We start from the raw sequence: 10541 nt of genomic DNA, 5'->3' as shown, positions 1-10541 counted from the left end.
GTGGGAGAAACTTTCCAGCTCACTTCCTGAAATCCATACCTCATGTGTTCTCCTGGAACCTCTGCCCTTCCCTGAGCCTCCCCATGCTGCTTCCAGGGACTGGTCCTAAGCAGACACTGTGCCCCCACCCTGTGGCAGCTGAGGGGAATGTGTGTTCTTTGTAGAAACCTTTGTCCTGACACTTGATTGGCTCGGAGGACTGCAAAGAGCAGTGCCTTGCTGGTGTCCTGGGCTGTAGAGAACAAACAGCAGCCCTAGGCACCAAAGAAAACATTCAGTCTTGTGCCCTGTGTAGTCTGGGAAAGCAGAAGAATATCCCAGGAAATCCCTTCATGGAGGTGAAGGGTCGACTCCTTAGCACAATACCCTAAATAAATTAATTTTGGTCCCATGGGTGGTGGGTGTATGGATAGAATATATATGTGACATACAATCCATGTTTCCTGGCCAACCTACCTTTGTGGACATCCCATTGAATTAATTAGCCATTTCAGTGGAAAGAAAGTTAGTCTGTCTTTATCATGTTCAGGCTGCCTTACCTCACATTTAACACCCACATTTTTGGAGTCATGGGAAATCTCTGTATGACAAGTCATCACATGTAAAGGCATTACAAGAAACAGGGGCTATAAGATGTTCTGATATACCTCAGGGGTTTTTGACCCTAAGAATATTAAAATTAATAGGCAGATTTGAAAAGTGTTCCAAAAGGTCTAACTAAATAGTTAATTTTATAAAAATATTTTACTTCATTCTATTCCATAGATGAGTGTGTATCATCTTTCCTTCAGCTAAAGTGTGGCATCATTGATTTAATATATGTATGAATATATTTTTCTTTTAGATCAGAGGGACAGTAAATTTTACTGTAAAAATTCAGATAGGAAATATGTTAGGCTTGCAGGCCATATGATCTCTGTGGCAATTCCTAAATTCTCATCCTGTAATGCAAAGGTAGCCATAGATAATTCACAAAAAATTCATAAAATTACTTTGGCTACGGGTTACAAGTTGTGCTTAACAAAATAATTGTAATAATGCATTATAAATTGAATATTATTGGAGCGATACATTTCTTTCATTCTGCACAATTATTTTGAGATTCATCCCATGCAGTAGCTGGCATAATTTATTTAAAAATAAATTTTTACTGATTTTCAGACAGAGAGAGAGAGGAAGAGAGAGAAATTTCAATGTTGAGAGGGAATCATTAATCAGCTGTATCCTGCTTGCACCTCCACTGAGGATTGAGCCTGCACCCCAGGCATATGCCCTGACTTGCAATCAAACCATGACCTCCTGGTTGACAGGTCGATGCTGAAACAGTGAGCCCCATCGGCTGGGCAACAAGATCCTTTGTAAGTAATTCTTTTACTTATGGTTATTTTTAATGAATAATTTAAATAAAAATATAATACTCCTAATGCAATAAAAACCAAGAGGAGTATATGTAAGTATTGACTTCATAGTTGGTAAAATACATAACACATTGATGAACCCAAGCAGAAGCTCATACAGAAAGTTTTATTAGCAATAGGTGTTAAATTTACAGATATTGTGGAATCAAATTGTCCATACACAGTGAGGCACTCATGGTGAATTCTGACTTATGTTAAAATGAGAGAGACACACTAGCCAAGTGAGCAGTAAATATAAAATTGTCTAATCCTCTTCATCCCCTGAATCCTCCTCTTTGGGTTTGGAGAGGAGTTTCATTACTCGGTGTATAGGAGTCTTCACAGACTCATATTTCCATCCCTTCCTCTTAAATATCTTCTCAATCACACCTGGCATCTTGTAGCTCTTGCTTACAATGAAATCTTTGAAGGCAATTGGTCCATAAAGTTCATCAAAAATGTCTGGTTCAAGATGCCTTCCATCGGTCCAATATTCCTTGTCAGGGATGGCTTCAGGGTCGGGCAAAGGCTGGCCATTGACCAGCTTTTTCCAGGATTTGGGGTCCAGGTACCATGCTCCATACCTTATCTTCTCCCGTTTGGGTTTATAAGGGTCTTGTTGTTTGTGGAGTTTCCTTTCCCAGTTACCTTCCTGCAGGGAGAATTTTCTCTGCTGTATGTCATCTAGCTGTTTGCAGGGCCTGATATTCAAAGGAAGCTGGCTTATTTTCTTTATTTTGACTGCATTATTGGTGAGTGGGACATCAAAGTCAATTTCAAACTTTTTCATGATGTCCTCTTCATCAATGTCTATGTCTCCAAAATTATCATTGATCCATCTGCAGAATTCACGAACTGTTCTTCTTGCTTTTTAGAACACAGGAACTTTGGGGATATCCATTGTGCATGCTGCATTTGTCTCTTCCTCAGGAAACAAACTGAATAAATATGACTGGAAGCTCTCCTTGGCCGTTTCCTGGTATGCTTGGTATTCAAGTTCCAGGTTGACCTCCTCGGGAAGTTGCAGGTTGAACTTCCAGGGATATTCCAGGTGGACTACCTCGGAAGGTTCTAGGTTCACTGCCTGGGGAGGCTCCAGGTTCACTGCCTGTGGAGGCTCCAGGTTCACTGTCTAGGGAGGTTCCAGGTTCACTGCCTGGGGAGGCTCCAGGTTGACCTCCTCAGGATGTTCTTCACACAGGTGTGTGGGGGTCTTCTTTCTTTCCTTGGTGCCCTCACAAAACGCCCACATGTCCTCCAGCTTCCTGTCAGGATCTAGCACTTCCAGGACCTTGAGCAGGAGGTCTGGAGAGAGAGCTTCCTCCAGATTAGGGCAGTTTGCCAAGGGATGCTGGGTCAGGCTGGCTTCAATGTTCTCTACAAAGACCTTCTGTGCTCGCTGGGCTGACAAGAGCTTGGAACACAGGTCCACTCCCTTGGGCGGCTGTTTGCAAATCAAGGGGCCACGAATATTTCACGTGTTCACAACTTCATACAAATACTTTCATTTCTCCTGGATAAATTATAGGTAACAATTGATAGGCGGGAGATACTGAGAGCCATGTTTTTTCTATGTTCTCACAGCCCTCAGGTTTTGGTATTTGCCCAAATATGGGTGAGGTGAGTGAGGCATTGGGTATACAACTTAAGATGGCACCCAAAATCCCCCTCAGAAATCAAGATCAGTTATCTTTTAAGGTCACATTTCAACATCATCAGAAAAACAGTGCCATAGTAAAGCCTGAGGACCAAGGATAGATCAGTGTTCCTACTACTGATCCTGACTTTATTTAAAACCCATGTGTTGTTCACCATCCATTTTCTTTTTACAAATAATATTTGCCCTTTTTAGATACTGTTGTGTTTCTTGGAAATAGTTTGATTCTTTGGGGTCCTTTTTAAGATTTGATTTAAATAAACAGAGCAGTTCCCTATTATAGTCCATGGCTAAATACTGTTAGACCATGTGGTATGGTTAATTAACTGTTCCTCACTACTGAAGCAAGACCCTTCCATGTAAATTATTCAATGGCTGTGCATCTAGAGATCTTCTAGTCTGGCTGACTGTAAAGGTCACTACTGCAGGCCCTGTGTGAGTGTCAGGTATCAAGAATTCTTTCCAGTGGTTTCTTTCCTGGCTTCTAATAATGTATTCACACAAGAGCTGATCAGTAATCCCCTGAATCATTCTTGTGGGGTGCAAGATTCTGGAGTTCCCTCTCTTTCTCTCATTTTGCTCTCTGGTTGTCTGCCTTGAGATCTCTACCCACCTTCTTCTCTATAGTGTCTTAGCTCCATCTCCTCTACATAGCATGACTGCTGGTCTTTGCCTCTCTGAGCTGTGGTCTAGAAATGGAAGGAATGTGGAGCCATCATAGGAGTCACCTCATTTATTTCCTATCTGTGAGGCATCTGTCCCTGCTTCCTGATGTCCAGTGTCTTTCATAAATTTATCTTACTTTATTTCATTATTTTTCCAGGTGTTCCAGGGCATAAATCTGATCCCTGTTACTCTACTTTGGCCAGAACAGAAAATATAATTTACTTTTTTTTTGTTTCATCTCCATCAATTTGTGAGTCTGCCTTATCAAAGGTCTCCCACGACTTCTGAGCTATCATGGGGAGAAAGCCCGCCCGAGGGCCACAAGTGTTCACATCTTCAGGAGATGAACAGCCCTTTGTGAAGTGGGGCTGTCCATCTCTTGGTACCGTAAATTGTTGCTATTGTCCATGATTAGAAATTGTAGATCACACCGACATTATTGAAACAAATGCCTCTTTTAAAATCCATACCAATCTATTTTTCTTTTTTCCCTAATACTCAGGATAACCATTGTTAGGTCGGAGAGAGCCCAGGTTCGGATGCATGCAGGCATGTGATGAGATAATGGACTTCCCCTGGAATTTCTCACAGATCAACGTGCCAGACACAGATACCAGCTTCTTCTCCCTGAATTCACATACCCCCACACAGATAAGATAAGAACTTCGTCCTGAATATTCCGCCCACTCCCCTGCAGCTGAGACTTTTCTCAGTTGAATGTCATGATGATCCCTGCGGTGCAGACTTCCTCAGTTCAGGCCCCCCGCCCTCACCAAACACCTGAATAAAAAGATCCCCCTCCCTCCCTGGAGGCGCGACATTCACTGACCCCACCTTTTGGGTCAGCGGGTCTCTCCAGAGAACGCAAATAAACTTCTCCTTTTTCTTTCTGATTCACTCGGTTCTGGTTCTCTTTGTTCTCTTCGTCGCTTTTCTGGGCCACCTCACAACCATCTACTTCAAATTCCAAAAAATAAATAGTAAACTCCTTAGCATGTAGCATTAGGTGTTTTACAATTTCAATGCAGCATGGCTTTTTCTTGGTCATAGCCAATAATACACTAATACATAAATTACAGATTAGATGTAATTCTTCAACCATGTCAGCAACTTGAATCTTGTCCTAAAATACATTTTTAATTCATTTAGTTATTCAGCATACATTGGTTCAATTCTCCTTTTGTATGAGGCAGTGTGTCCAATACTCAAACTATTGCAATTAAAGATACAAACACTATATTTTCCCTATAATAAAATTCCCATCAATTTTTGCCATCTGATTATTTTAAAGATTTTCTTCAGACTTCACCCTTGAAGTACATTCTTTCTGAGTAAGTGTTAAGTGAAGCAGGCTGAGATTGCAAATCAATGAAAAAGAATTAAATATATTAATACAGCGAAGATGACTTAAGATGGTTGGTATAAGTTAAAATATGAAGCTAAGGAATAGAAAATCAGTGACCACGATTCAATGGGAACTCGATCTAATTTAGAAATCATTGCTTGTAAATTAGTATTATTATTAATATCATTATTAATATTATTGTTTACTGCAGTATGAAGCAATGGGAGAATATCTCCATTGAAGAATAAGAACGAAGTGTCATTTTCATAGGAAAAATGACAACTAGCCAAAAGGTAATTCCCAGTATATTCAAACGCCTTTAAAAGTTCACTATTGTCCCCATTTGTCATATGAGATATACTTTTTCCAGAGGAAAGATAGATGTGCAACAGAAATTACATGTACCCGTTATTGAAATTATCAAGTGAATCCTGGCTGTTTTGGACCATTGGATAGCAGTGATGGAGAACCTATGACACGCGTGTCAGAGGTGACACACGAACTCATTTCTTTGGCTGATTTTTCTTTGTTAAATGGCATTTAAATATATAAAATAAATACCAAACTATAAATCTTTTTTTTACTATGGTTGCAACTGTCAAAAAATTTCTATATGTGACACGGCACCAGAGTTAAGTTAGGGTTTTTCAAAATGCTGACACGCCGAGCTCAAAAGTTTCGCCAAGAGCCTCAGCCTGGGGACTGAAGTGTCCCAGGTAACATTTTGGTGAAGGTCACATGCCCAGGTGGTGCGGGCAAGAAGGCTCAATCCCCAGTAGGGGCCTACAAGAGGCAGCTGATCCATGATTCTCTCTCATCACATGTTTCTATCCCTCTTTCCCTCTCCCTAGCTCTCTAAAATGAATATATATATTTAACCAATGAAATATAATGAATGAGCCTCAGGTGTTCCAAATAATGATTCTAGAGCTCTCTTCACTCTTAAATACAAGAGGTTACATTACTGTATGAACATCAGCATCTTCCAAGTATTCATCCGACTCTGGCAATGGCAGTTAACATTAGGAAATATGGCTATTGAAAAAGGGCCTGCTGTACTTGTTTACCATCTCCCAAAGCAAATATTTCAGAAGAATGATTACTGATGTAGAGTACTTACCTTTCTAAATTGTCCCATTTTTTGCTTCTTAAATAGACAGCATGTGAAGATTGAGTCTTACAGGTAGTTGTTACCATAACTTTGATCACTTATAATAAGCACATTTAAGATAATTCCAATACCTTGTAATGTAGCAACATTTTTCAACATCAGATTATTCCACTAACTTCCCCTTTTAGTTTTCATTTTTTTAAAAAAAATCAAAATGACATTGTTTCTGGACCTATTTTGTTCATGGATTCATTTTGTTCATTAGATTACACATATAAGTGAGATCATGTGATATTTGACCTTTCTCTGACTGGCTTATTTCATTTAGCATAATACTCTCCAGGTCAATCCATGCTGTTGCAAATATTACTATCTTGCAAGTACTTCATCTGTCCTCTAATTGTTTCCTTCTATAGTAGACATTTTATTTTAATTTTGTAAATCTATTTTCTTCCCTTAAAATTCTGAGAATAGGAATTTGAATTTTTAGTAAAATTATCTTTTATTTCAATATTTTATCTGAGTTTTTCCCCACAATGACATAGTTTTGTGTGTTTATTGTGATCCTCTATTTTACCCTCCTCATACATCTGGCAAACCTTTTCCATTTATATTTATGAATAAAGGACTTACTTGATTCACCTCGGTAAGTAGCATGGATCAGATCTAGAATTGTGATGTCCATTTCACTACTAGGGTTTTGCTCAAAATGGGAGAGTGGAGTGTGTCAGTTATTCAGTTTCTTTCTCCTTTGGGGATACATGGCATAGAGCTTACAGGTAGGATAGAAACACTTTCTGATGCCAAAGCAAGCACAATATTTCTCACATTGGAACACTAGTGTTTTTTCCTTCTAGGAAAATGTGTCCTATTGTTTCCCTTCTCTGCAGGTCTGTAATTGTCTTACATTCATTCACCGTCTTAGAGTGTAGTTTGGGGAGATTAAAAGGCTCAGATGCCAAAGATCTTTACTGTCCTATGTAAGTAGGGGTAGGGGAGGGTTAGAGCTGAGCAAGTTAAAACAGATCTGCTCTTCACAGAGCAGCTATTTACTCTCACAATTGACCAAGGACCATCCGCAGTGTTGCAATTTCATTTAATCTGATCTTAGAGTAAGGGGTCTCCACCCTGCTGCCCAGATGTTACCAAATATTAATATCTGCATATTTTTGTAAACCAAAAACTGTAGGTTAAATACAAGAATCCTTTCTTTTAGTCCCTGCCCAATCCCATTCTATTAACCCTTTTCCCAGAGGTAAGCACAGCTGTGATTTTAAGGATATGTTTTATATGTTTAGCATGAACATTCACCCACATTCAAAGGGCCAAAGACCTTCCACCTGAGTGCACCCTCATATACATTGTTTATAAGGGTAGGTGAATTTAGTGTTTTTCCAGGTGCCACGGAATACCTCCTCCTCCATCCAGTTTCACATGCAATAACTCCTTCTCCATGCAGGGTCCCATGGAATACCTCCTACTCCATGTAGGGTCCTATGGAATCCCTCCTCCCTCCTCCAAAGGGTCCTATAGAATATCTCCTCCCTCCATCACGGTCCAATGGACTCCTTTCTTCCTCCTTCATCAGGGTCGAATGGAATCCCTCCTTCCTCCTTCATCAGGATCCTATGGAATCCCTCCTCCCTCCCTATATCAGGGTCCTATGGAATCCCTCCTCCTTCTCTCCCTCCATCAGGATCCTATGGCATCCCCATCTCTCTTTCCATCCAGGATCCTATGGAATCCCTCCTCCCTCCATCAGAGTCTCATGGTATCCTTCCTCCCTCCCTCCATCAGAGTCCTATGGAATCCCTCCTCCCTCCATCCAGGGTCCTATGGAAACCCTCCTCCCTCCATCCAGGGTCCTATGGAATCCCTCCTCCCTCCATCCAGGGTCCTATGGAATCCCTCCTCCTTCCATCCAGGGTCCTATGGAATCCCTCCTCCCTCCATCAGGGTCCTATGGAATCCCTCCTCCCTCCATCCAGGGTCCTATGGAATCCCTCCTCCCTCCATCCAGGGTCCTATGGAATCCCTCCTCCCTCCATCAGAGTCTCATGGTATCATTCCTCCTCCCATCCAGGATCCTAAGTAATCCCTCCTCCCAACCTCCATCAGGGTCCTTTGGTATCCCTCCTCCCTCAATCCAGGGTCCTATGGAATCCCTGCTCCCTCCACCCAACAGGATCCTATTAAATCCTTTCTCCCTCCCCCAATCTGGGTACTTTGGAATCCCTCCTCCCTCCTCAATCCAGGGTCCTCTGGAATCACTACCCGCTCCATCAGGGTCCTATGGAATCCCTCCTCCCACCTCCAGCAGGATCCTAAGGAATTCCTCTTGTCTCTATTCAGGGTAATATGGAATCCCTCCTCCTTCTTACATCAGGGTCCTATGGAATCCCTCCTTCCTTCCTCCAGGGTCTTAGAGAATTCCTCTTCCCTCCATCCAGGGTCCTATGGAAACCCTCCTCCCTCCATCAGGGTCCCATGGTATTCCTCCTCCCTCCATCCATGGTCCTATGGACTGCCTCCTCCCTCCTCCCTCCAGGATCCTATTGAATCCCTCCTCCCTCCCTCCAACTGGATCCTATGGAATCCTTTCTCCATCCCTCCATCTGGCTCCTTTGTACTCCATCCTACCTCCTCCAACCAGGATCCTATGGAATCCCTCTTCCCTCCATCAGGGTCCTATGGAATCCCTCCTCCCTCCATCAGGATAGTATGGAATCCTCCTCCCTCCGTCAGGGTCCTATAGAATCCCTCCTCACTCTTCCATCAGGATCCTATGGAATCCCTCCTCCCTCCATCCAGGGTCCCATGGAATCCCTCCTCCTTCCATTAGGGTCCTATGGAATCCCTCCTCCCTCCTCCTTCCGTCAGGATCCTATGGAATCCCTCCTCCTTCCATCAGGGTCCTATGGAATCCCTCCTCCCACCTCCTTCCGTCAGGATCCTATGGAATCCCTCCTCCTTCCATCAGGATCATATGGAATCCCTCCTCCCTCCCTAAGGGTCCCATGGAATCCCTCCTCTCTCCATCTAGGGACCCGAGCTGCACTAATTGAGGCCTGGGTGGAGACTCCTGGATACCGGTTTAAAAGTAAATGTATTTGCTCAGAGGAATCAGAGAAAGACCCTTATTTATTTAAGAACCAAAGACTTTATTTGAAGAGACAGCGGACCTTGAACATGGAACTGAGGTGCCCGTTTTGCACGGGCAATGTGGCCATGGGCATCCGGGCACGGGGCAGGGAGGCCCCCTCGGCTCTCGGGAAGGCAGTCCCGGTCAGTGCTCCTCTCCGTCGCCCAGGGTGAGCTTGTGGAGCAGGTCCTCCTCCAGGCCGGACTCGGGGGCCTGCATCTGGCGCAGCTGGCTGATGTGGCCGCCCCGCTCCTGGAGGAAGGCCGCCTGTGGGTGCAGGCAGTGGCTCTCCAGGAACTCGCACAGGTGGGCGTCCTCCCGGTGGGTGGCCCGGCGGTGCAGGTGCCGCAGGCCCTGGTCCACTCTCTTCGCCAGGAGCAGGGCCTGCTCCAGGGCCATCAGGCTGCTGTCCCACTGGTGCTGCTGCGGCCGGGGGACGTCCTCCAGCAGGACCCGGCCCCCGCGCTGGCTCTGCAGCCACACCAGCCGGTCTGCCTGCTCCCGCTTCTTGAGGGCCCGCTTCCGGAAGTACTGGGAGCCCTGCTGCCAGGCCCGGTCGGGCCTCTGGAAGTAGCCGGCGATGGAGGTGTACACGGAGGCCGCGTAGAGCTCCAGGCCGATCTGCTGGTTGATGGCGGCCTCGCAGTCTGGATGGTAGCGCTGGCGCTCAGAGGAGGGCGGAGGAGTGGCCATGTCTGCAGGCGCAGGAGCGGTCAGAGGCCCAGGCGGAGTGGAGGAGGCCGGCCGGTCACAGGTGCAGGCGGCTGGGGTCTCAGAAGGTCCCGGGTGAGGGCAGGGCACCGGAGACAGGCGGCTGGGGTCTCGGAAGGTCCCGGGTGAGGGCAGGGCACCGGAGACAGGCGGCTGGGGTCTCGGAGGGTCCCGGGTGAGGGCAGGGCACCGGAGACAGGCGGCTGGGGTCTCGGAGGGTGCCGGGTGAGGGCAGGGCACCGGAGACAGGCGGCTGGGGTCTCGGAGGGTCCCGGGTGAGGGCAGGGCACCGGAGACAGGCGGCTGGGGTCTCGGAGGGTGCCGGGTGAGGGCAGGGCACCGGAGACAGGCGGCCGAAAGGACAAGACACGCAGGAGGCTGCGGGCCGCTGGCGGTGGCGGTTGGCTCTGCGGGGACCGGAAGCAGTGACCGTTACTCAGGGGCCTGGGGGAGGGGCGGGGGCCTCACAGGGGGGCTGAGGGGGGCCGAGGAGGCGGGCAGTGCTGGCCTTC

General features: G+C 45.6%; 1 protein-coding gene across 1 annotated transcript; it reads right to left on the bottom strand.

Moving 5' to 3' along the window:
* Window positions 1-9462: 9462 nt before the first annotated feature.
* LOC308511584 (ferritin heavy chain-like) lies at window positions 9463-10011 on the bottom strand (the record flags this gene model as incomplete). The annotated part of the gene is made up of 1 exon (XM_081081590.1): window positions 9463-10011. One exon carries the CDS (start codon window positions 10009-10011, stop codon window positions 9463-9465), a length of 549 nt encoding a protein of 182 aa, XP_080937716.1.
* Window positions 10012-10541: the final 530 nt, after the last annotated feature.

The sequence above is a fragment of the Myotis nattereri genome, assembly GCF_964212035.1.
Source record: "Myotis nattereri genome assembly, chromosome: X".
Classification (NCBI taxonomy): Eukaryota; Metazoa; Chordata; class Mammalia; order Chiroptera; family Vespertilionidae; genus Myotis; species Myotis nattereri.
The sequence above is the reverse complement of the archived record's forward strand: the minus strand, read 5'-3'. Positions and strand labels throughout refer to the sequence as shown.